The sequence below is a fragment of the Choloepus didactylus genome, chromosome 5, assembly GCF_015220235.1.
Source record: "Choloepus didactylus isolate mChoDid1 chromosome 5, mChoDid1.pri, whole genome shotgun sequence".
NCBI lineage: Eukaryota > Metazoa > Chordata > Mammalia > Pilosa > Megalonychidae > Choloepus > Choloepus didactylus.
This window is the reverse complement of record NC_051311.1, coordinates 39,475,857-39,502,663: the sequence shown is the minus strand read 5'-3', so window position 1 is coordinate 39,502,663 and position 26,807 is coordinate 39,475,857. Positions and strand designations below refer to the sequence as shown.

Genomic DNA, 26,807 nt, shown 5'->3' with positions numbered 1-26,807 from the left:
TCCGGGAGCTTGTCCCTGCCGCCCCGCGCAGGCCGGAACTCGCGGGCGAACGGCGGGAGGAAGGAGGGGCCGGAGCCGCGGCGCCGCCTGCAGAGAGCGCTAGGAGGCCGGCCCTGCGTGTGGCCGCGCGCAGTGTCGGCGACGACTCACCCGGGGCGCGGGCAGGACAGCGCGGGGCCATGGCCGAGGCGGCTCCGGTAAGAGCGGCTCTCTCGGAGGATCAGGGGACCAGGAGCCGAGTCTTAATTTCTCTAGTTAGGTGTCCTGACCCATGTCCCCCAAACCGCGCCACCACCTCCTGCAACTGGGGGAAGAGGGGGAAGCAGGAGGGCTTAGCTTGGGGATAGAGGGAGAGGAGGACAAGGACGCTTAAGGCCAGCTGCACTTGAGGGGGGCGTTTGAGGCTACACGATGATGTCCTTTCCCCTTTTTTGGCCCCAGTTCCCTCATCCATAAAATAAGGAGATTGGACTTAACCACATTTCTGAGGCTCCTTCCTGGCCCTGACATTCAGGGAATCCGAGCTTCGAGTCACGCTTAGACTTTGGGTTGGGATATGTGGAGGATGGACTGTGAAAATCCTCATTTCCAGAGACTCTCCAGGCTCCCCTTCCTGGACCTGTCTTTCACCCACCCTCCCTCTCTCTCCCGACCCCCCTCCCAACCCCCAGCGCAACTGACCGTCTCAGGGAGACACTCCATCCCCCTTCTCATGCAGTGGCAGCATCTGGGGAAAATATATTCAGTCTAAGCCCGCAGTCTTGCCATTGACTGTGAAGGGTGCATAAAGGTCTTCTAGACCTGAGCTTTGACTCCAATCACCTGTCCACCTTCTGAAATTTCTGCTGCTGCTGGCCTGCAGGATGTGCATTATGGGAGACTTTAGGATTAGGTGTTCCTAGGTCAGGTTTGACCTATGTCAGTCTCCTGCCCTGAGTGACAAGAACTGTTGAGATGAGCTTTTTCTTTGTCTCTGATGGTAAAGGGTTAACCTCCTGGTGGAAATAGCTTTGAAATGGTTTAGATGCATTCCTGGATGCCAGATTTGTGACAGGCCATTGCCAGGGGTGGGAGTGTGGGTGTAGGGGTAAGGATGTTTGTCCCTAATCTGGGAAGACTGTGTCTACCTCCTCCAGGCTACACCTCGTGGTTTTCATCACAGGCCAGACTTGGAGATGGAAGGGATGATCTTGGAGAGAAGGAGGGAAGGGACAGGTGCTAGTATGTGTGGGGCACTTTACTAAGTGCTTTTGGGGGGGATGTGTTGGGGGGAACCTCAGTTACACAGAATTAGATTCATCATAGTCTTTGGTTCATGATACACTCTGATTATTGGTCCAGTGCCTTTATATTTGTTTTGAACAATATAATACATGCCAATGTATGCAACCTGAGTGCTTTTCCATACTTTAGTTCATTTAATCCTCATAACAATCTTGGGAATCAGGGAAGTTATACTGTCCTCCTATTGTAAGTGAGGAAACAAAATTTTGGAGAAGTAAAGTGGTTTTACTTCAAATGGCACAGGATTCAAATCATAGGATAGATACAGTATATGAATCAAGTTCTTCCAATTCCATTTCTACTTTAGCTGTCCCTCACTAAGGCATTCCTGAATTTCTTATTTTGTTATTCCTCTAGTAATACGTGACACATCTCCCACTTCCTGTGGGTAGGTTATTCTTTGCAATGTTTCCTTGTTCTGACTGCTCTCAGGTGCTGGCTCTCAGCTTTCTCTGGCCTTGGTTTCCTGGTAGCTTGGACCCGGCCTTCTAGTGTGGAGGCTACCATGGGGCTGGTTGACAAGGCAAGGCACATGGGTCATGGGGATCCTGGTATCTTAGGCAGGGCAGGAAGTCATCACACTGGTAAATGTCTGGGCTAAAAGTGTCTTAGAGATCTTGAAGGCCAGAACAGCAGGGCCAGCCGTCTGAGCAGTAATGGATGTGAGATGTTCTAGAATAGGTGAGGCCTGAGATTGCATTCTGGTCCCTGGGGAAGTTTTTTGGACTTGAGTTTCTCACTCAGTTCTGCCCAGAGGACTGGGTCCTGCTGCTGGCTGTTCCCAGGTGAGAAAAGAAGGTTGGCTAAGTAATTGGCTAGCTATTAAATGGTAAAACTTGGATTTGAATCCAGTACACTCTGTCCATTTATGATGTTAATGTTTCATTATTTCATTGCCCCAGGTCTTGGTTCAAGAGTCTCCCCATGGGTGCACTGTGTGGTCCAGTTTTTGCTGTCTTTGACAGTTTTGTCTTTGACAGTTTGGGTGTCTGGTCAGAGAGGCCTCTGGTGCTTGGAAGTTTCCACAATCCCGGAGGTCCTTGACCTTCCTGTAGCTGGGAACATCTTGAGGCCCTTTTCCTTTTGGTGGCTAGCCATACCTGCTAACTCAACTCCTTGTGTCTAATCTCAGGGATGGCATACAGGGACCGACCTCCAACAGGAGGCCCAGATCCAGTCTGCAGAGATCTCCCTTCTGGCCATCTTGGCTGCTGTGCAGGCTGTGGAGAGGAAGATGGAGTCTCAGGCTGCACGACTTCAAAACTTGGAAGGGCGAACTGGGACAGCTGAGAGGAAGGTGGCCGACTGCGAGAAGATGACCTTAGAGTTTGGCAACCAGCTGGAGGGCAAATGGGCCATGCTGGGGACCCTGCTGCAGGAGTACGGGCTGCTGCAGAGGCGGCTGGAGAACATGGAGAACCTGCTGCGAAACAGGAACTTCTGGATCCTGCGGCTGCCCCCGGGCAGCAAGGGGGAGGTCCCCAAGGTACAGGAACTGAGTATGGGTGGAGAGGGCCCACTTGGGATTCAGTAGGTTCTTCAGGCTCATAGGCCTCTATGCTAGTCCTCAGGGACTTGGGAAACTTCAGGAGAAAAGTGTAACAGGGAAGAATGTCTGCCCTGTTAGATGGAGTGGGTTTGTTGGGACGGTTGCTTCATCACTGGTTGTACCTTCAACTCCAGAATGACCACTGAGGGTGCAAACTGATTCAAATAGGGGAAGTCTCCAGAAAGTACCCCCAAGAAGTCCCCATTTGGAACAGAAGGTATCAGTGTACCTTGGAGAAGTACGGAGAACCCAAGAGCCCTGATCCTGAATCCCTTTAGTCACGGGTCCCTGCACTTTCTCTGAAGCAAACTTGATGAAGATGAGTTTGCATGTGCCCGGTGGTTTGGGCTGGGATGCCCTCTGGTTTCAGGGCAGGGAGAGAAGAGACCTGCAAGCTGGTTTTAGCTGTTCATTGAAATGGTTGTGACTCACAGAGGGTATTGGTGACCTGTACTTGTAGGTGCCTGTGATTATTGAGGATGTGGCTGTGTATTTCTCAGAGCAGGAGTGGGGCAACCTGGAAGACTGGCAGAAGGAACTCTACAAGCATGTTATGAAGGGGAACTATGAGACCCTGGTCTCCCTAGGTAAGAGGCTGGCCCCTGGGAGCTTAGAAGCCCCAAATCCTTGGTTTTATTCCGTTACTGAATCAAAGGAGACTCTTGGATCTGAGAGCTGGAAGCACTTTGAGATTATTTGATCAGTCCTCTGCCGTCAGGCAAGTAGAAGGTAGCCCTAATTTCCATTTTTAGGTTTGATGAAATGAAGCACAGAGAGGTTAAATGACTCACCCTAGGCCTTGTGGAGACAAGTATGAATTGGAATTTTCTCTTCACTGTACTACTGTCCTTCCTGTGGTACCAGGAAGGGCTCCTTTGCATGCATCTCATCTCCCTCACTGTTAATTTCCTCTAATTTATATTTGCATCCTCTATGGCTCACTGAGTTGTACTCTGCACACTATGAGTTCTCTGCTGAATGAATGATCAGTTGTGGGCACGCTTTTAAGTGTACTCTATGTCCAGAAAATGAAGTCCAGATCCTAGAATGTTAAGTTCTTCAGGCTGTCTATAGAGAGCAAGTGTGTATGAGTGTGTGCTGCGGGCATGTGTGAATGTGATATGCTTGTGTAAGAACCTGTTTTGGTCTAGGAAGTTCATGTAGCTACCTCCCACTCCCATTCTATTCCAGCTTACATGCCTGAATTATCTGATTGCTTTGGGCAGATAAAGCAGTTGGCTTTCTGTCCACTGTCTCTCCTCTGTGGGACTCTGAGGCCCACAAAGTTTCCTCTTTCAGAGGAGAAATTGCAGTGTGCTGCTGGGAGGAGGGGTGAGGGAGGATGCCAGGCCTCAGGAGAGGTAGGGGGAGCACGTGAAAGGGAGGGCAGCAGGAGGCACGTGCCGCTGAGTGGGTGGTGCACTGAGCTGAGAGCCGACTTCCCATGTATAACTAACTCTCCTTCTTGGGCTTCAGTTTTCCCATCTGTCATGTGACGTGGCTGGTCTAGGTGACTGTTGGGCTGCTGCTGGATTTCTTAGATTCTGTTTCTTCCCCTGTGAAGGAAGCAGGAAGGGAGTTTTTCCTCCTGGCTTTGTCACCTGTAGTGCCAGGCTGGGGAGGAATGGCAGGCTCTACTCAGTCCTGTCCTTCACACAGTTTGAAGGGGGAGCAGGTCCTGCTCCAAACCCATGGCAGGGCACCCCCTCCCTTCAAAGCTGCAGAGGAGTGATCCCCCTACTGCCCTGGTGACAGACCAGGCCGCTTTTTCTCCTCCACAGACCATGCCATCACCAAACCAGAGCTCCTGACCCCAACGGAGAAAGAGCAAGAAGCGGGCAGCCACAGCCAGCCCAGTGTAGAAGGGGACGAGAGCCCTGGCTGCCACAGCACTGGTGAGTACCTCAGAGCCTCTCATCAGTGTGAAGCAGGCCCTGGGCCTCCCCCACCTTTGCCTAATAAGAACAGTTTGTTATCAGGAATCCCCATTTGGAGAAACTGAGGCAGAGGGTGGTGAAGTGAGCCTCTTGAAGTAACACAAAGGCTGTTAGGAGCTGATGCCACTTCCCAAACCACATTGACCTTAGGAGTGGTCACTGTTGCCTGAGACTATCCTGGGAAGCTTGTCTGGAGGGGCAGGAAGGCAGACCGAGACTTGGGAAAGGTATAGAGAGTGCAGAACTCCTGAGAGAAGACTTTGGACCATTTCCTCCATGATATCCAACCTGATCCCTGTGCTTGGTCCCCATGTCCCTCAGCCCTAACTCTCTTGTGTATTTCTTACTCTGCCTCTTTATTTCTCCATCTTCTACTAGACTTTTTTCTCCCTGAGGGAAGGGATTGAGTATTGCTGTTATGTCCCCAGCACCTAACACAGTGCCTGGCACATTCTAGGATAACAAATGAGTAATTATTACATGGATGATGAACATAGGAATATAGGAGCATAGGAGCTCAGTTTTCTTTTTCTTTTAAATAATAGTATTGGACCAGATACATGGTTTAAAAAATTCTTTTTGTTTTTTGTAGATGAGGAGGCTTTTGCTCAAATTACAGCTGGGAAACGTAACAGGGAAAAGTAGAAGCAGTTTGATTGAAGCAGGGAGTGGAAACTCTGGAGCTTTGTTCTCTCAGAACACAAAGGATCATGCCAAGACATCCATTTCTTGCTTTCTATATCTTATATTTTATTTGGGGAGATAGGATTCATCTTTGAAGCGGGTTCTTTGCGTAGGTGAATTAAGTCAGTGAGCTCAGAGTGGAATAGCGGGAAGAAGGTGGACATTGCCAAGGGTATTGAGTGACTGACATGTAGGATTGATGGTAAAAGTAGCATTTTCCAGGCACCTGTGGGGGTGGGGCACAACAAAGGGCAGAGCCAGCAAAGGGGCCTGTATGCCACAGAATGAAGATAGCAGCCTGATCATGCTGGGAAGTAGTGAGTGAGAAGGCTGGGGAGGCAGAGTGTGGCTCTTGTGGTTTCATTATTTGTTTTTGCTGAACACTGTTACTGGAGCCTGGCAGTCTCCGGTGAGGTGCTTTTTCCCCTGTGGTGCAGGGAGGAGAGCTGGGGCCCAGGGACTATATCAGCCCCCGGCCTCCAGGCTGGGATCCTACAGCAGGTGGGGGCAAGACTGAGGCTTTGCTGAGAGGCTGTGGCAAAGCACCTGGTTCCCAGGACTGCAGCAGCTCCAGGCAGGTGCAGAGCAGGCAGGGTTTAACTGAGGCATCCTGGCTGGCTCTTGCTCCACAGTGGAGCCAGAGATGCTTCTGAATGCAGGCTCAGGTGAGCAGTGAGAGGTGGAGGAGTGGGGTCCTCAGGAATTTGAGATCTGCTCTGGGTTGGGGTGGTACTTTCTGTTTTAGTAGTTACTCTTATATTCCACCCTCTGCTAAGCTTTTCCACATTTATCAGAAGAAAGGTTTGTGTCTTCCCAGCTGCCCGAGGACTTGGGCTTGCTTCCAGGAGCTGCTTCTACATCCTCTGCCACAAACCTGTGGGCCCTGAGACAATGTGGTGTAAGACCGCTTTATTGACTTGGAGGCTTCCAGAGGTGTGCCTACCCTGCCAGGAATTCTGAAAAAGGTGTAGAAGTGGATTCTGGTTCAGTAGGTCTGGGAATCTCCAGCTTTAATAAGTTCCTCAGGTGATTTTGATGCACATCAGAGTTTGAGAACCCAGGCTAGTGGATCCCTTTGAAAAGTGACTGATAAACCTCTAACCTTTAAAAGTGCTTATGTTTTGCTTGTATAAAAATTATATGAATACATTCTCACTGAGAACTGCAAGATTACAAGTGAAACTAAAGGGCTCTATCTTTGGCCATTCTACCAATCCTCATCCCCTCCCCAGGGTAAGCCACTATCATCACTTTGGTATGTTACCTTTAAGGCTTTTTACCTATGCATTTGCATATATGTTTGTACTGTAGAAAAATAAGGAGTTTAAAAAAAACAAAAATAATATTTTGCAGCTTGCCGATTTCACTTAACAATAGGTCCCCTTTCTTAGGACCTGCTTTTTTGTTTGTTTTTTATTTTATTGTAGTAATATATATATGAAATTTCCCATTTTAACTTTGTTGGTATGTTTTGATCTACTTCATTCCTGAGAGCCAGGACTGCCTGCATTAAAGGACCTTTGTTTCCAGGTAAGTGTGGTGTGTTGAGAGCCAGGCACATGTAGTTGTCTTCGGAAAGTGGCTGTCAGAGTTAACTCAGTCTACAGCAGAAAGGGAAGAGTTGTGTCACTGTAGTCCTCGGTACAAAATCTGGCACAGTGTTGAGCTCTGTGATAGCTATGGGATGTTGGTGGCTTGGAATGTTCTCCATTCATCTTCATTTAACAGAAATTGTGCCTCCCCTGCATCCAGCCCTGGGCAGGCAGGAGGAGCAGTAATTATCCCCTATTCTGAAAACAGATCTTAACGATTGGTGCAGATTATGAGGTCACTTACCCATGGTCACTGTGTTACACAGGATTAAGATTTTTCTGCTATTATAGAGACTAAAACAACAAAACAAAGCACAAACAGTAGCTTAAACAAGGTAGTGATTTGTTCCTCTCTCATTATAGGGCTGGTTTGGCAGCCCACGGTGTCAGAGACCCAGGTTCCTTTCATCTTGTTGTTGCACCATTCCAAGGAGGTGGCCTTGTCACCATGGGACAAGACGGCACATTATCTTGTCCATAGCCATTAGGAAGAAAGCAAAAGGGGAAATGGGTGGGGGGTGAGGCTTTCCCTTCAGTACAACACATTTATTTTTTATTCAATGGATACATATTTAGTACTTATGTATTTTACAACTATTGACCAATCTAAGCCTCATTATAACTTTTTGTTTCTTCATGTTATAAAGAAACTGAGGCACAGAGACTAAATACATTGTCAGAGGTCATATAGCTGTAAGAGGCAGAGCTCTTTGCCTCCCATTAGTCAGAATCTGCCACATGGCAATATGTACTGGCAGGGGAAGCCTGGGTTTTCCTTATTCTAGGTGGCCATATGCCCAGGGGGATAAAAAGTCAAGTGTTCTGTTACTGTTGAAGCAGAAGTGGATAGTATTGGATGATGACTATCTCTGTCACAGCTCATAGCCTGTCATTTGCTCACCCTCCGTTCTCCTGACTCCCTGTCCAGGGCTCTTTCCACCACATCATACTCCTGTGTTCTCAGAAATTCCCAGTATCTGCCCTGCTTTTGCTGGGGCCTGTGGTTCTGTGGGGAGTGCCCTTATGGTGTCTGGTCCCAAGATTGTGAAAGGAAAAAGCCCAGTAACATCTGATGCCCACAGGCCCCCTTCTCCCTGCCTTAGAAACAGACCCCTTGGAATCTACCCAAGAAGTTCTGCCCTGGATCAAGCAAGAGAAAGAGGCCTGTGGGAGGAACCAGGAGGTCCCAGAGGAGATCTCTATGCACATATACTCAGGTAAGGATTGGTGGGCAAGGTTGCCGGCTGTGCCCCCTGTGCCTTGGGAGACGTGCATTCCCTTGGAAGGCCTGAGAGCACCTTCCTCTAGGACCTTCTTATGCAGGCTCCCTGGGCCTTCTTTGTATCTCTGGTCTTTGTATGTTTGCTGTGTGGTCTCTTTCCATACAGTTGCATTAAATAATTCTCCTTTTATCCCAGAAAACTGTTTCTGACTTCAGATTTTGAACATCTCTGTAGCCTCTGTGGACTGGGCACTTGGACTCATCAATGTATAACACACAGGTGTAGGTGTACTGGGTCCCAATCCTCTAGGAGTTTCTAGTTGAGGAGGAGAGAGAAAGCTTAGCACAGATAAACACCATAAAAGAAGAAAAAAAAAACAACTGTTTTCAGAGCCCTTTGAGAATCTAAAGAAACTTTTGGACAGTATCCTAAGAAAAAGCATATATAGCTACAATTTAAGGGGTTCAGTGGCCAAGCTATGGTATATGAGACGTCTCGCGTCCTCACATGGTATAGATGAACATGCCGTCAGATGGAGAATGTCACTGTGCTGGTCTTGGGGGGCCCCATTAGATTGCTGGGAGGCTTGATGGGTGAATAAGAGGCAGAGAAAGTGGGAGGCGCTCTAGGTGGCAAGGACTGCTGGAGCAGAGGCACAGAGGTGAGACTAAACAGGGTGTTTGTATGTAGAGTGGCAAAGTTGGCAAGAGGCACATAGGAGATCAACGAGGCTGGGGCCAGAGCAGAGGGTCTTGATGACAGGATCATGCTCAGATACCAGGAGAGCTAAGGGTCGGGTGGCCTGGCTCCAGAGACTAAGGCAGAGGCAACTGACTGGCTGTTCCCCTCTCTGTCCCTTCCCAGCAGAGGACTGGCTGGTCAGCAAAGAGAAGAGGAGCCAGGGGAGAGATTCTCATTTTCCGCAGCCAGCCTGGGCAGTGGAAGGGGCACGTGACAAAGAGGGCTTAGAGCGGGACATCTGTGAGGATCCGCCTCTGCCGGGGACTCCGCCGGGCAGGCCTCTCCCCAGGGAGAGAGACGTGGGCCCCCTCCCTCTGGGCCCTCAGAGCGCGGCCGTGCCAGCAGCGGGGCAGTGCTACTCCCGCACCGAGTGCCCCCAGAGTTTCGACCAGAAGGAGCCCTGGGCACAGCACCAGCGCGCCCATCACGTGCCGCGGCCCTTCGCCTGTCCGCAGTGTCCGAAGAGCTTCGCACAGCGGGCCAACCTCGCCAGCCACTCCCGGGTGCACACAGCCGAGCGCGCCTACACCTGTGCCCAGTGCGGCAAGAGCTTCATCCACCAGTCCACCCTCACCACCCACTACCGCACGCACACGGGGGAGAAGCCGTACCCGTGCGCCGAGTGTGAGAAGCGCTTCAGCCGCCTCTCCACGCTGCTCGAGCATCGGCGCACGCACACCGGCGAGAAGCCGTACCAGTGCGCCCAGTGCGAGCGCCGCTTCAGCCGCCTCTCCACTTTGGTGGAGCACCGGCGCACGCACACCGGCGAGAAGCCGTTCCAGTGCGCCCAGTGCGAGAAGCGCTTCACGCGCCTGGCCAACCTCACCGTGCACCAGAACATGCACTCGGGCGAGCGCACCTTCAAGTGCGCCCAGTGCGGCAAGCGCTTCGCGCAGAGACCCAGCCTCCTGCGGCACCTGCGCAGCCACTCGCAGGAGAAGCTCTATCCTTGTGGCCAGTGCGGCAAGAGCTTCATCTGTCATTCCTGGCTCGTGCGCCACCAAGGCAGCCATGCCAGCCAGGACTCCCGGTCTTGTGCAGCCTGCGAGAGGGGCTCCCCGACCAAAAAGCCACCCGCAGAATCCCCCAAAGGTGCCGTGAGGAAGAAGCCCCCTAGTGACCCAACGGTCACACCCAGATCAGAGGGTGCCAGGACGGAGCCGGACCACGGGGGGCGCCACGGGGGCAGGCAGCCGAGGGGCGGTGATCCCGAGGGCCTAGGGGTGTCTCCGTACAGTTCTGTCTCCTGCGTGAAGATGGAGAATGCAGGCTAGCACCCTAAGGGCCCCCCTAAAAGGACCACTGAGAGCAGAAGGGGATTGGTGTCGTATGGATTCAAACCATCTCTCCTGAGGGGAGCTTCAGAGTACGTCTGTGCTGACGACTAGGCTTCCCAGGACTGTAGGGTGGGCAAAGGGCTCAAGGGACTTCTTGCTGCAGCCTGTCGGAGCAGCCTGGATGGAGGCGGGGCCCCAGGAGTCAGCTCCAACCTTTGGGCAAACCTTTAGGATCTTGGGCTTCACCCTACAGAACTGTCTGGGTTGGGGGGTGGGGGTGGGGGTGGCGACAGTGGTGGAGAGTGGTTTGCTTTTTTTTTTTTTTTTTTTTTAATAATTCAATTTTATTGAGATATATTCACATACCATACAGTCATACAAAGCGTACAGTCAGTTGTTCACAGTACCACCATATAGTTGTGTGTCCATCACCAAAATTAATTTTTGAACATTTTCATTACCACACACACAAAAGTAATAAGACTAAAAATTATAGTGAAAAAGAACAATTAAAGTAAAAAAGATCACTGGGTGCTTTTTTTTTTTTTTTTTTTTTTTTTTTGCCCCCATTTTTCTACTCATCCATCCATACACGAGAGTGGTTTGCTTTTAAGGGAGTGATTTGGGGAGACATAATTCCCAGTAAGGAGATAAATAATTACTTGGTGGTACTCCGAGGTTAGAGTCTTAGGCTTGCTCACTTTGTTTGTACCTATTGGTTTCTCACATGGTAACCAGGCAGTTTCTAAAATGTTTCCTGAGAAGTGGTGGTGGGAGGGCCCTGGCTCAGGAGAACATTTCCTCTGCTCCCCCATCCCCAGCCTGTTATTTTTTTTTAAGTTCAATTTTATTGAGATATATTGATGTGCCATACAGTATCCAAAGTGTACAATCAGTTGTTCACAGTACCATCATATAGTTGTGCATTCATCACCCCAGTCTATTTTTTGAACATTTTCCTTGTACCAGAAAGAATCAGAATAAGAATAAAAAATAAAAAAGAACACCCAAATCATTCCCCTCACCCTATTTTTCATTTAGTTTTTTGTCCCCGTTTTTCTACTCATCCATCCATACCCTGGATAAAGGGAGTGTGATCCACAAGGCTTTCACAATCACACTGTCACCTCTTATAAGCTACATTGCTATACAATCATCTTCAAGAGTCAAGGCTACTGGGTTTCAGTTTGATAGTTTCAGGTGTTCTAGCTATTCCAATGCATTAAAACCTAAAAAGGGATTTCTATATAGTGCATAAGAATGCCCACTAGAGTGACCTCTTGACTCCATTTGGAATCTCTCAGCCACTGAAACTTTATTTGGTTTCATTTTGCATCCCTCTTTTGGTCAAGAAGATGTTCTCAATCCCATGATGCCAGGTCCAGATTCATCCCCGGGAGTCATACCCCACATTGCCAGGGAGATTACACCCCTGGGAGTCAAATCCCACGTGGGAGCGGGGTAGGGCAGTGAGTTCACTGCCAAGTTCCAGCCTGTTATTTTAATAAGTTGCACCTGACTGTGTCTCAGGTGTGACTCCAAGATTCTTGAGTTTTTGCAAGACACAGCAAACCTTCCCCTGACTTCCACCTTCTCCCTCCATTACCTCAAAGGCAACTTCATGAACCACACTGCCACAGAAGGGCCTGGTCTGGCTGTGGCCCAGTTCTCATGAGCAGCTCCTTGGGCCCAGGTAAGGCACTGTCCAGGTGGGATAAGACTTGTCCTTCAAGCCATTGTTAGGAGCATGAGGCAAATGGTCCTTCCTGAGGACCCAACTTGCTCCTGGTCCTATCCTAGCCAATGTGGAGACACAAAGAAAACTCAGACCTGGTTCCTGTCTTAAAAGCCCTGTTTGTGGGGCTGTGGAGGGGTTATCTCCCATAGATGACCACTGGGGAGCCAGACAGAAATGGCAGCACATGGTATGGGCAGCAGTAAGTATTGCAGAAGTACTTGAAAGTCAAGAAAAAGGGGAGGAAAGAAACCTGGCCATAGCCTGGCAGCCTTTGAGGAGCTTCCCCCCGTCTGACTGATTTAGGGCCAATAAAGGGCTTCTGAGGTAGGCCTTTTTTGGTGATTGGCTGGTTTAGGACCCTGCCATTTTGATAAATTGAGTACCTTCTCAGCTCCTGGAGATCTCAGCCAAATTGGCTCCAGCTGTGACCCTGATATTTAGAAATTCTCCCATGTTGCAGGCAAACCCCTCAGGATCTTGATTTTCAAAGCCCCAGCCATCAGATTGGCCCCTGTGTCTCAACATCCACCCACCCCCTCCACACCTGGTCCCTATCCCTGGACCTTGTATGGTTGAATGGTACATGCATGTCTTTACAAGGACTAGCATTGGAGATGACTTGCCATTTTCCTCGCTTTAGAGGGAACATGAGGAAATGTCAGTAGAACTCGGGAAAGTTGCACTCAGGAAAAATCAGGGTTTCTTGCACTACTTCCCTGGGCTTTTGTATTTGTATCTTGAGTGTGTAATAGGCAGGAAGTGTTTTTATTGGATGCTCTGTAACTTACTATAATAACTTATAGCCTCTGTAAACAAGGAAAGTATTTATAAGGAATTGTAAGTGTCTCCTTTCCCCCTTCTTACCCAGTCAGTTTTTGGTGCAGTAGCTGATTCCAGGTTTGGATGATCATTGATTAAGTTGTTTTCAACTGTGCTTCCATTTTGAAGTTCTGAAAAAAGGTACTGGATGGATTAAAGTCCAGGACAGGGGCCAAAAAAGGGCTTGTGTGGGCTGCCTTGCTCAAGGGCTAGCCTGTAAGCTCCTGGAGGGCAGGGGCCTTTTCTGTTCTGTTCACTGCAGGATCCTCAGCCTGCAGCATGGTGCCCAGCACAGAGAGCACTCCATGTTTGTGGAATTAATAAATAAAATGTTTTTCATAAGTTGTGCCATTTTGATGTTATAGATCTAATAATACCAGTTTAAACAATACTTTTTTTTTACCACTTTCTGCCTTGAATAATATTTATACATTTACTGTATTTCATTAGCTCTAAGATGCCATTAATAAGGCACACTCTTACTTTATATTTCACTAAGAAAAGAAAAAAAAATACATCCATTTCACTATGAATACTCCATTTTCAAGGCAGGAAGCAAAGTGCATTCAGACTGTAGATATGTTCCCAAAATGAGAAAAATTCACGTGAGATAAGTTTCCTTTTAAAAAAAGAACTAGCTAGCTACTTAATATTCATGGTAATAACAGAGCAAAAGATTCATTTTTAGACAAAGGTCTTAGAGATATAACAGTGAACCCAAAACAGGGTTCGGTCCTCTCTAGATGGGCTACAATAATTCAGATCACAAGATAGCTCTTGCATTTGACAGAAGAACCACCTTCCTCAGTCACATTGAGATGCCAGTGGAACTCCATGGGCACATTAAGCGTAATCACAGTGGCTCAATAATTAACAATCAGCACTGCAGTCAGCATTCAACTACCCATGATGCTGGGGTCCGCGGGTGCTCCCGCCTGCAGGTCTTCCCGCAAGGCACTTAATGTTCTGTTAGAGGAACTGCTGCACCAGGTAAATGACTACCTTGATGACACCTTGAATGAAGTTAAAGCAGCAGTTGGAGGCTAATTTCCATTCTCCTTGCACCCACCTAATCACCTTTCCCTCTTTCCCATTTTTACTTTCTTACTTCTACTCCCTTCACCACTATCTAGTTTGACTTTGGGCTACTTACTTGATCTTTCTGCTTCCGTTTCCTCATATGCAAAATGGGGATGATAATACCTACTTCAGCATTGTCAGCATTAATGAGAAAGTACATGTAAAGTGCTTGGAATATTGCCTAGCAAAGTGTTAGATATTAATAGCTGTTGTTACGCTGTTACCAAAACTCTAGTCAAGGCTTCACATTTCACTTTAGACCATAGCAAAAGCCCAATCAGTCTTCCCTACAGTCACTCAACAACTTGAGTGAGGTCTAAAACATGTTGCCTCCCTGTTTAAGATTCTTCTCTGGCTCTCTACAATGTACAGGATGAAATCTGAGCTCAATGGCACCCAGGTTCCTTCTTGGCATGACCCCGCTTAACTCTGCAATCTTTTCCTACCACTCCTTCCTAACACTACCCATCCACCCTGAGCTTTCTGACCCTTCTGCATTACTATGCATTTCTAGAATTTCTGTTTCATTTACTGTAGTCTATTGTCACGTCCAAGCTTCAAGAAGCCATTTCAGCAGACAGGCATCCTTGTCCACGCATTGAATCCTGAGTCTTGAGTGAAGGCACCCATGCCAATGAATCCTCCTATCCAGCCTTATACCTTCCCCTCCCACAATGATCAATAACCACATGCCTTGCTCTGATACCTGCTGGCACATATTATCGAGGCTCTGCAATTTCTTTGGCATATAAATTATTTCCTCCTGGAGTGGAGATTATTCTTCCCACATCAGCTGTGCTGAGACCTCATCCTGGTAAATGGCCTGGGGGTGATGAGGGTACTAGAGGTGCTTCTTGAGATGAACAAGGCTAGGTACCTTCTCCAGGACAAGTCATTGCATGACCTCCAGGTAAGAGACTATTCTATTTTGGAATGGGTAAGGAGGCTGCTTTTGCTATCCAGAAAGTAAAGGGAGATTTGGGGGCCCAAACTTCTCAGGCTTGTCCACCCAAATCCCCCCATTCAGGCTTCATGTCCAACTGTTCTATGGACACTGATTGTGACAGGAAATCTGTTGACACTATACATCGTCTCTTTCACACCTTTACCACCCAGCTTTCAGTACATTCTGTCCTGTGGCTTAAGGAGATGTGAGCCCTTTTCAAGGCTCCCCAAAAGGCCCTTTGGCTGTCAGTTTGCCTTAAATTGGCAGTTGGCTATCCTGAACCTACTGATTTATTTTTGCAACACTTTCAATGTTGTTAATGGAAAGCAACTCCCTTCACAATCCTTAAATAATTATCATTGCCCCTATATCAGGGTCAGTAAACTACAGCCTGTGGGCCAAATCTGGCCAGCTACATAATTTGTGGGGCCCAGTGCAAAATCAAACTGTGGAGACTTGTTTGAAAATCAGGGGGAAAGTGCCATTCAAGGTACTAAAATATAAAGCTTTTTTCTTTCTTCCATATTCTGTCTCAACTTGTCATGCATTTGTTATTTTGCTTTATAAGGTCATTCTAAGTAAAGACAAATTTAAATGTTAAAGTATTAGCATGAATTTTACCATTCTTCTCTGCAAATATAAAAGCATTTAACTTATACTCAGAATCACTGAAAAGGCAGAATCCATATTTCATAGCTCATACATGAAAAGGTTTTTTTTCTCACCAGAACAGTGAAAACACTGCACAAAAGTAACTCAACTGTTTTATTTCACTTCTTGATACGTGGCAGTCTACCAGCCTCTCTACTTCAGTGTACTAAGGAGTAAGGAAAGACTGAAAGGAAAAGGAGCCATGTATGCATTGCCCTATCTTATGTTATGTTCTATGTTATCATTTTCAGTGTTAAGTGGGTAGCTAGTACAAGTAAGATAAAATACAAGCAAGAAAGAGTATGAGAAATATCCTTGGTCATTTGTATTTCTTAGAACACCTTTGCCTTTTTTCCGTGTTTGAGACAAGTTCTGGTTCCAGTGACAAGTCTGGACTCAGGGGATGTCAGTATCCCCATTTTCTCAGTCATAGATGCAACATGTTTACCTTGTGCTCACATTGAGTCCCACTGGACTTCCATGCATTGCAGTCGACCAGAATTCTACGTTCATGTAGCATCACGAACACTACATGCAAATGGGGAAGCAAGGAACAGAGGAGGACACATATTTTGCATGTATCTCTTTGGTTCATGCTCCATTGTTCCATTGGCTTCACTCACAAAACATAAGATCAAAATAAGATTAAGAGTTCTGAGACAGCAATAGCAGAACATTAAATGGAACGTGGGACCCTTCTGCGTTTGGGGCCCTATAAGACTACACAGGCCACATGCTCATGAGGCCAGTCCTGACCTGAGATGGTGCTCGGGAGGTGTTAGCTTCACCTGCTCCAGGTGCTGCTGAACAGAGCAGGAGTTTCAGAGAGTCCTTGCCTTTTAACTGTGAAATTACAATGCAACTGGGGGATCGAGATTTATTTATTCAATTATTCATTTATTCAGTAGCATTTTCCTCACTAAGTGCAGCACATATAGAAATAATGATATCTGCTCTTAAAGGGGCCATACTCTGAGGGGTGTGTGCATGTGTGTTTTTGTGAGACATGTAAAGGGCTTGAATCCAGTACAAAATGGTAACAGTGAAATAGAGGAATATACAGTGATGTGGGAACCCAGAGGAGGGAGAGACTAACTGTTTGGGAGAGGCAGGGATGTACCCATAGGAGAAAGAATGTTTGTGCAGGGTCTTGAAGAATGAGTAACTATGTCTCAGGGGAGAAAATAATTCTGTGTAGAATTCTACGTAGCATGAACTGCGTGTTTGTCTTGAAGGAAGAATCAAGATGTGAGTCTACAGAGGTTGGTGGTGTTGGGTTCATTAAATCAGCAAATATCATTGAGTTCCAGGGGTATATCATGAAAAGATAGACACAGTTCCTGACGTGATAGAGCTGGCAGTCTAGGTGAAGGGCCTTGTTGGCCAACATAGGAGTTTCAATTTTATCACAGCTGGAGAAGCTGATACTTAACCTGGTGGTGCTGAGGCCTAAGGGGGCCCCCGCGCTGTTTGCTCTGCAGGCCCCTGCCCTGATCTCAGGGCTTAAGTAACCTTCTGAATAGGCACCTTGCCCTTTGCAAGACACCCACAGTGAAGGCATGCCCTGACTTCCCCCTCAGTACCAATTATCCTCTCTCAAGAGGACTACATAGCAATGTAACAAGAGGACACTCACATGTGAAAGACGCAATAGGGAGAAGGCATCTGGATTTGAACCTGGATTTCTTAAACTGCGGTCAAACACCCTATATTCTAGCCCCACACATTGACAGGTTGATTTATCATATTTCCTTCCTTGGAGTCACACCTGGTGTTCCACCTCTTATTAATCCCTTGTGGGGATCCTGCTGCACTACAAACAAGCCCTTAGACAGTGTGTCAGTTTGAATGTATTATGTCCCCCAGGAAAAGCCATATTCTTTGATGCAATCTTGTGGGGCAGACATTTTAGTGCTGATTAGATTGAAATTCTTTGAGTATTTCCATGGAGATGTGCCCCACCCAAGTGTAGGTGATGACTGATTAGATATTTCCATGGAGGCGTGGCCCCACCCATTCAGGGTGGGCCTTGATCAGTGGAGCCATATAAATGGGCTGACAAACAGAAGGAACTCAGTGCAGCTGAGAGTGACCCTTTGAAGAGGAGCTACAGCCAAAGGGACACTTTGAAGAAAGCATGGGAGCTGCAGATGAGAGACAGTTTGAAGACGGCTGTTGAAAGCAGACTTGCTCCAGAGAAGCTGAGAGAGGACAAATATCCCAAGTACAACTAAGAGTGACATTTTTGAGGACCTACAGCCTAGAGAGGAACGTCCTGGGAGAAAGCAATTTTGAAACCAGAATTTTGGAGCACACGCCAGCCACGTGCCTTCCCAGCTAACAGAGATATTCCAGACGCCATTGGCCATCCTCCAGTGAAGGTACTCAATTGCTGATGTATTAACTTGGACACTTTATGGCCTTAAGACTGTAACTTTGTAACTAAATAAATCCCCTTTTATAAAGCCAATCCATTTCTGGTGTTTTGCATTCCGGCAGCATTAGCAAACTAGAACAGACAGCAAGACCTCTTCTCCAGCTCCCTCTCCCACCTCCCACATCCCAACATGTGTGCGTCAACCAGCCTTGAACAGTCTTGTCAAGAGTTTGACTTGATGGTTTTTCTCTTGCTGTCATTTTAACCTGGAATTCCTATCCCTGCTTCCCTTTTTCATTAAGTAAACTCAGAGTGTAAGACATATTTCAAGTGTTATCTAGGGAAATGTCACCAACCCCCCTTTCTGTCTCCTGTGTTTCCTTAGCATCTGGTTTACACTATGTTATTATCATTTGTTATCATGCCAGGCCTTTCCACTGGGCTGTTAGTGCTGAAAGGCAGAACAATGTGATTGTTAGGGTCAGGTGCACAATAGGCACATATCATGTGCTTCTTGGATGAATGAATAATGATCAAGCTATGTTTATGGCTTGGGATGGCTTGGGGAGCCTCTGTGCAACAGAAGCACAGGTTGCCAATCTTCCTGGATATGGTAGATTCAGACTGGGGAGGTACCAGGGTTACACCAGTGGCCTCCTTTGGCCACTAATAACTTCTTTTGGGGAACCATCTTTTCTCCTCTACCATGGACATGTATTCTGAATGGAAGAGGCAACTCCACTGAGGGTCTTGGACATTGTTTTTAGTTAGCTGTGTTAACCAAAAATCACCCTATCCCCTGGACAAAGTGGTTGGTCGTAGATGGGCACAGAACCCAAGCCAGGACCATTACATTCCTTCCCTAGGGGCTTTCCAGACTCAAGCCTTTTTCTCTCTAATAACCAAAATGTGGATATGTGAACCTAGAGAGGTTGGAGGCAGGGTTTCATCCGCATGGAGAGGCTGATTTGAGAGAAGCTGTTTTAAGCGAAGCAGAGAAGAAAGTTGGAGGAAGTGTGTCCTAGTAGATTTTGAGTCCTTGGAAGCCAGCTTCTTTGATTTTTTTCTTTTTGTTTTTTAATTTTTATTGTGTCCCATAAATCATTCTTTTACTTTATATCAGCCAAAATTTAATCTCCAGCATTATCCACTACCACATGATTCTAAAGATGAAATACTATCCATAGAAAATAGCTTCACAGCTGGGGGTATAGCTCAGTGGTAGAGCATTTGACTGCAGATCAAGAGGTCCCTGGTTCAAATCCAGGTGCCCCCTGGGGTTTCCGTTTTCTTTTACTCAAAGAACTCATCCTAGATCTCACATTTTGGAAGAGCATATTTGGGAGAAAAGACCATGAGGGTGATAAGAAAAAAAATAAGACACTCTTGAGCAGTTGGAAAAATGGATGCAGGGTATAGATAATCAACAGCTGTCCACTAGAGGGAGAGAGATGATCAGAATGAAACAAAACAAAATCTTGTTTGTTGCTGCAATGTTTGGTTTATTTTGGGATAAGACAGGAAGAAGAGAGTCTAGATTATTGCAATAATGATGTGATGAGCTTAGTTGGCTGAGCATTGCTCCTTTTCAACAATCTACCTTTACCTGGAGGAACACTATTCTCTCAGTTTTGCAAGCTTCTCTTTCCCTTTCCTAATACTGTGGGTAAGAACATCAGTGTGGAAATACAGCACTATTAAATCCACAGATAGAGCAGTACAAGTGTGTCCAGCTAAATACCTGACCTATGTGTGATGAATGAGCATTGAGGCAGGGGGTGAGAAGTTTGCTGTGGAGGGTGGGCAGACACAGGGTGGGAGGGAAGACAGCAAGCCCAGCCTCTCTCAGGATGAGCAGCCGTCTGACCAGAGCTCAATTTAGGGTAAGCACATTCCATCTCAGTTAAACTGCATTGTCACCCCACTCCTTTCCACCCCAGATATCTCAGGGACATCACTTCTTTCACACAGCAGAACTGCAAAAGCCCAGATCACTTTACCTCTTGCCTCTCTCAACTTCCAGCATCATCAGTCACCATAAGAAGCAGATTGTCCTGAAGTAGGCAGAAGTCCCATCCTGTATGTCCTATACATTCAAGGACTCTCCCCCTCCTTGAATCATCAACTTCCTCAAAGTCTAAAGCTGAGTGTGGCTCTGCACTGAAATTATTTGCCATGACTCAAGCTTGATTTGTCCTAACCCCCTGCCTTACTTCCCAGCACAGATCCAGCCAAGGGGGATGCAAAGATGTTGCCCGACCTTAACCTTACAGACAAATGCGTCAGTGATTATAGACTTGTGTGATATGTGCTATGACAGAGGTGTATAAAATGTCCCATGGGGACCAGAGGAGGAAGCAAGGGGGGTGTGCTGGTTTGTATATTTATGTCCCCCAGAAAAAGCCATGTTCTTTAATTCATTCTTGTGGGGGCAGACATAGTAGTGTGGATTGGGTTGGAACCTATTGGTTCAGTGTCCATGGAGATGTCCCAACTGTAGATGATAACTCTGATTGGATAATTTCCATGGAGGTGTGGCCCCACCCATTCAGCGTGGGCCTTGTTTAGTTTACTGGAGCACTGTATAAGCTCAGACAGAAGGAGCTCACTGAGAACTGGAGCTGAGAGAGACATTTTGAAGATGGCCGTTGGAAACTGATGCAGACATTTTTGAGAACACCAGTTTGAAACGCAACCTAGGAGCAAGCAGATGCCAGCCACATGCCGTCCCAACTAACAGAGGTTTCCTGGATGCCAATGGCCTTTCTCTTGTGAAGGTACCCTTTGTTGATGGACATTTTATGGCCTTAAGACTGTAACTGTGTAACCAAATAAACCCCCTTTTATAAAAGCCAACCCATTTCTGGTGTTTTGCATTCTGGCAGCATTAGCAAATTAGAACAGGGGGTGTGCCAGTTCGATGTATTAGGTCCCCGAAAACACCATTATCTTTGATGCAATCTTGTGTGGGCAGACATATTAGTGTTGACTAGATTTTGGAATCCTTTGGGTGTTTCCATGGAGATGTGATTCAGTCAACTGTGAACAAGACCTTTGGTTGGATAATTTCCATGGAGGTGTTGCCCCACCCATTCAGCGTGGGTCTGAATTAAATTACTGGAGCACCATATAAGCTCAGACAGAAGGAGCGAGCTTGCTACAGCCGAGAGTGACACTTTGAAGAATGCACAGGATCTGAGAGAGGAGCTTCAGCTTGCAGAGACATTTTGGAGATGGTCTTTGGAAGCACACTTTTGCTCTGAAGAAGCTAAGAAAGAATAAATGCCCCAAGAGCAGTTGAGAGTGACATTTTGGAGAGAAGCTGAAGCCTAGAGAGGAATGTCCTGGGAGAAAGCCATTTTGAAACCAGAGCTCTGGAGCAGATGCCAGCCATATGCCTTCCCAGCTAACAGAAGTTTTCTGGACGCCATTGGCCATCCTCCAGTGGAGGTACCCGATTGTTGATGCATTGCCTTGGACACTTTATGGCCTTAAGACTATAACTGTGTAACCAAATAAACCCCCTTTTATAAAAGCTAATCCATTTCTGGTGTTTTGCACTCCAGCAGCATTAGCAAACTAGAACAGGGGGTATGGAGGTCTCTGCAGGGGCAAATGTATGTGAGCCAGGCTTAATCAATGAGTACAGTTTTAGTTTAGAAGACTCTGGTTTGGGAAATGTGGTATAGTCCTACAAGGCAGAAGAAGCAATCAGTTGGATGGAGATGGGCCAGGGAAGACAGGAAGAGATCATTTTTGTAAAGGTTTTGGGCCTTTAACTCAATAACTCACACTACTCCCCTAAATTTGGGCATTTGTTTCCAATTCTTTAACATTTTAAGCAACATTTTGATGAACAGCAAGTTTATCGAAGGGTCTTTGCTGCTAATGCTATGATTTTTAAATTTTGTAACATCTTATCAATAGTACTGATAGATATTGAAGTATTGAATCTTTACTTTTCTCCTGATATTTTTAGATGTCCTAACTCAATTAATATCCGTAACAGCCATAGGAATAGGTACCACTTCAAAGATAGGCAAATAGAGGACCAAAGAGGTTGAATGACTTACTTAGGATCCCACAACTAATAAGCGGTAAAAACCATCATTTAAACTCAGAACTGGATTTAAACCCAGTTCTTTTTCACTCCAGGGCCCTATTCATTAACCACTAAGTCACACTATTGCTCTTGAATATACTTATATTCACTTCATTATCTTCCTAGGGGTCCATTTTGCTTCTACAATAACTCAGCTCTCCTATAGATGAAAATTCACAACAGTTTTATCCCCACTATCCCTCCCCACCCAAAGACCTGGGTGTCTTTCCCCAGACAGAGACAATGAGGGCAGAGAGCTGACTGAAGTTCCGCTGATGGAGGTCTAGGGAAGAAGAGTGCCCAGGAGATGAGGTCCTTGTGGAGTGTCTTCCAAGAGCAAAGGTACCCAATGGGACCTGGATGTTGGGACGCAGGTCTCAGGTCAGGGAGAGGACTCTGGTTCCAGTACAGGGTTATTGCTGAGCTTTTCCTTTAGACCCTAGAAAATGGGTGGCCAAACAGTGCCTTAACCGTAGAATAAGAGCAGGGAGCTCAAAGAATTTGGGGCAGAGTTCCCACCAGGGAGAAGAAGGAGAGGAATGCAACAGGGAGGGGCTCTACTTTTGCACTGAAGCAATCCATTTTGGATATTCACGAGTGTACCAAGAAGACAGGAGCCCTGGGTGTGACTGCAAAGAGTAATAGGTGATTAGATTAAGGGACTGCCTAGTGGATGGGGAGGTGAATGGCAGGCAATACTTTACCTCTCAGCTTCTTAAGGAGCCAATGAATTGGTCCAAGACAATGAATGCACTGTTAGAGCCTTGGATGTAGCTGGTCGTGTGAGAATGTAATAATAGAAAAAAAATGGATTTAAGTTGGAGTTGTAGCTCAATGGTAGAGTACTTGGCTACACATTATGTCCCATTTTTAATTTTAGAAAGATTTTGTTATAAAGGAAAAAGGCTAGACAGCAATTTCTTTATCAACAGGATTCAGAAATGAGCAGGAGTGATTTTCACATTTAGCAATTGTTGACACTGATGTCCTAGGACAAGTGAGAGAGACAGGTATAGATTGGCCTAGTAGAAAAGGAAGAGAAATGACTGAGTTTTAGGCACAGGGTAGAGGTATTACTGTACGTATGCTCACATGAGCTCAAAGAATTCTTTTCAGGGGTCTTTGAGGCCAAGGCTTTGTTCCCACATTTTGGCTCCCATAGAATATGGAGTTTAGTGCAGCTCTAGTCATCACTGTCTTGCCCCCCTCTAAAACCATGAGACAGCCTAGAACCCCAAGAGCAAAATGGTCAATTATGACATCCATATTGGGTAATAAGGGGAAAGGAGGCCAGAAAGAGCTTGTTTCGGTTTGCTAAAGCTGCCAGAATGCAATATCCAAGAAATGGATGGGCTTTTACAATGGAAATTTATTAAAGTAAAATGTACAGTTCTAAGGTCTTGAAAATGCTCCAATTAAGGCATGAACATGATGTTACCTGGACTCTGAAGACAGGCTGCTGGCATCTGGGACACCTCTGTCACATGGGAAGAACTTCTCTTCTGGGTTCTGGTTTCAGTGTCTCTCTCTGCCTCCTCTAGGGGCAGAAAAAGTCTGAACTTCTTCTGTCTTTTATCCTCTCACAGAAGACTCCAGTAATAGGATTAAGACCCACCTTGAATGGGCTGGGTCAAATCTCAATTGAAATAACCTAACCAAAAGTTCCCACCTACAAAAGATCTGCACCCCCAGGAATGGATTAAAAGAACATGGCATTTTCTGGGGTAAATAACAGCTTCAAATCAGTATGGAGTTGAACAACTATGGTTAGGAAGAAGGCTCTAGAGTCCAGAGATCTGGAGAAGGTCAGGGGAGACTTGAGAGGAAGCTAGAGGCAGTGGAGAAGAGGTATTAGAGATTGTGGTGTGGGCAAGGAATTTCAGAGTTTGAAATCTTGGAAGTAGGGCAGTTTCATACCCTTCCAGGTATGAAAGTAAATGCTTTTCTAGGCTGGTGCCTCAGCCATTGATTGAGGGCAGACAAGTAAGAGGCCACAGGGCTGCAGAGCTTTGGGGAGGAGAAGGTAAGGTGGGAGAGATATGTGATGACTCTGTGTCTCCAAGCTGGAGCTCAGCATCTCCCACCTCTCTGCCTTCTTTATCTAGGTAAAATACCTTAAAATACTGCCTTCAACCCAGGCAACTACCAAACTGTTTTCTGTCACCACGACTTTGTTTGCATTTTCTAGAAGTTTATAAAACTGGTTCATACTGTGTGTATTCTTTTTTTGTGTGTGGCTTCCTTCACTGAACATAATTATTTGAGATTTATACTCATTGTTGTGTGTATAAATAGTTCATATATTTTTATTGATGAAAAGTATTCCATTGTATGCATATACCACAATTTGTTTACCCTTTCACCTATTGATAAACATATGAGTTGTTTTCAGTTTCTGGCTATTACAAATAAAGTTGCTGTGAACATTCATGCAGATGCATGCTTTCATTTCTCTTGGGTTAATACTTAAGAGTAGAATGTCTAGGTCATGTATGTTTAACTTTTTAAGACACTGACAAAATGTTTTCCAAAGGGGTGATACAATTTTAGATTACCATTGGCAGTGTATGAGGGTTCTGGTTACTCCATATTCTCGCCAGTATTTGATATGGTCAGTCTTTCTGATCTACATTCTAAAGGGTTTGTAGGGTATCTCATGGTTTTAATTTTTATTTCCATAATTATTAATAAGGTTTAACATATTTTTATGTGCTTATTGCCATTGTAAATCTTTTTTTGTGTGTGTGATATGACTGTTCAGATATTTTGTCCATTTTTTCGGGTACAAGTCTTTTATCAGATATATGGATTTGCAAATATTTCCCCCCATTCTGTGACTCATCTTTTCATTCTCTCAGTAGCATCTTTCAAAGAGCTAATGTTCTTAATTTTAATGAAGTTTTTATTTTACAAGCTGTGCTTTTGGCATTGTATCTAGAAAACTTTGCTAACCCAAAATCACAGCACCAACCCTCAACATCATAAAGAATACTGATTTTCTTAACTGTTGGAAACAAGACAGAACAATCAAAAGTTTTTTAAATTTTCCATGTAAAATTCAAAAGATTTCTGTTTCATGTTATGACAAGGCAAAAATCACAAGATTTTCCTCAATATAAAACAACAGTAACCACAGCAACCTTTGAACATTTTGTGTAACAAAAGGATAGAGGACCCTCCAACCCTGTCTTCTCTTCCAGCTGCTTTCCTGATTGCTTGTCTCTTAGAACTCCATTAATCAGGATGAAAACTGCATAGCCCTACACTGCTTTCCAGAGTAATTTGTAATTTTAGCTATGCTTAATTATGTTTTTCTTTCCATAACCATGATTAACTAAAAACAATGCCAAAAAAAAAAAAAAAATGTCTTGAGGTGATGTCATCAACATGGTGAAGTAAGACATTCCCTGGAAAAGTCTCCCCCCAGAGTCAACTAATAAAATGACAAATTCCACTTACTTGGAACTCTGGAAGATGGTTAAGACTGGAGAAGGACTCCACAAATGCTGAATTGAAGAAAAACAAAAAGAAACACCAAAATCAGGCAGGAGATTTATGTCCCAGACCTTCCAGTCCAGACCCCTTCTGCCACAGACACAGACCATAGACTCTCTCACAGCAGTGAGTTAAACCCAGGGATATGGATATCCAGTGCATCTCCAGGCACAGGAGCCCAAGTCTGTAGAGGTCAAGAGCAGAATGCAAGCATCTGAGGGCTGCCACCAGGGATAAAGAGACATGACAGAAGTGTTGGCAAGAGGTGCACACCCTTAATCCATTCTCTGCAGGACCACATAAATGCAAAATGAACCTTTATGGATTGACCCCACCTGACTCCCCAGGGCAGAATACCCTAATGGGGAAGAAACTGGAGGCAGAAAAATGGAAAAAAAAAAGAGGGGTGGGTGGGATCGAACTGCTGTAAGACAAGATGGGTTGCAGAAGTGAAAAGTATAAGAAAAAAGAGGCACTGAGGGAGGGAGAGAATTTAAACATATGGGAGCTGGGGAGAAAATTCTGTGTAAAAACAAATAGAACACATCAAGATTCTCAGAGAAGGAATAGAGAAAAGGAAGCTTTCTTGTGGAAGTGAAACAATTGCCCATAAAAGGGCAATCTTAAAGATTATACCACTATTTTGATTTACTAAAGTTGCCAGAATGCAATGTACCAGAAAGGGACTGGTTTTTACGATGGGGATATTAACTTACAATTTAACATTCTTAGGCCATGAAAATGTCCCAACTTAAGCCATCAACAGGACAATACCTGGACTCTGAAGACAGGCTGCTGGCATCTGGGACACTTCTGTCACATGGGAAGGCACATGGCTGGTGTCTGCTGGTCCTTCTTTCCTAGGTTTTTTTGCTTTCAGCTTCTGGCTTCAGCAGCTTCCTTTCTGTTTTCTGTGGGTCCTGTTTTAGCCCCTGTATGATTTCGGTTGTCCTGTATTCTAGTTTGCTGACAACCTAATCAAAAGGTCCCACCTACAATAGGTCTGCACCCACAAGAATGGATTAAAAGTACATGACCTTTTATGAAGTATGTAACAGCTTCAAACTACCACAACCATATCCAGTGCAAGAATCAGGTACAGAAGAGCTAAGAAAACCTGAACAGTTAAATACAGATTACTCTAAATGTCCAGAATAAGTTGGATCAAGTGTCAAAGAAGAGGTTTAACTCAAAGCCAATCAGCAATAAAACCATAGGTAAGAGGGAGAAACTGACCTTCAGTGTTAACACATCAAAATAATCTGATACCCAGACATCAGCAAAAAATTACAAGCCATACTAAGAAATAGGA

General features: G+C 45.8%; 1 protein-coding gene and 1 non-coding gene across 4 annotated transcripts; both read left to right on the top strand.

The window, feature by feature from the left end:
- The first annotated feature begins 44 nt into the window (after positions 1 to 44).
- LOC119533938 (zinc finger protein 398-like) lies at positions 45 to 10,544 on the top strand. Of its 3 annotated transcripts, XM_037835896.1 has the most exons (6): positions 45 to 197; positions 2,417 to 2,770; positions 3,294 to 3,420; positions 4,615 to 4,728; positions 8,150 to 8,263; positions 9,134 to 10,544. In XM_037835896.1, exons 1-6 carry the CDS (start codon positions 180 to 182, stop codon positions 10,282 to 10,284), a joined length of 1,878 nt encoding a protein of 625 aa, XP_037691824.1. In that variant the 5' UTR covers positions 45 to 179; the 3' UTR covers positions 10,285 to 10,544. The 3 variants fall into 3 exon arrangements, with proteins under 3 accessions (XP_037691824.1, XP_037691825.1, XP_037691826.1); XM_037835897.1 differs by lacking the exon at positions 45 to 197 and having other exon boundaries at positions 2,512 to 2,770; positions 3,334 to 3,420; XM_037835898.1 differs by lacking the exons at positions 45 to 197; positions 3,294 to 3,420 and having other exon boundaries at positions 2,512 to 2,770.
- An 8,558-nt stretch (positions 10,545 to 19,102) lies between these two features.
- TRNAC-GCA lies at positions 19,103 to 19,174 on the top strand. Its single transcript has one exon. It is a non-coding gene; the product is annotated as a tRNA-Cys (tRNA).
- The last annotated feature ends 7,633 nt before the right edge of the window (positions 19,175 to 26,807 follow it).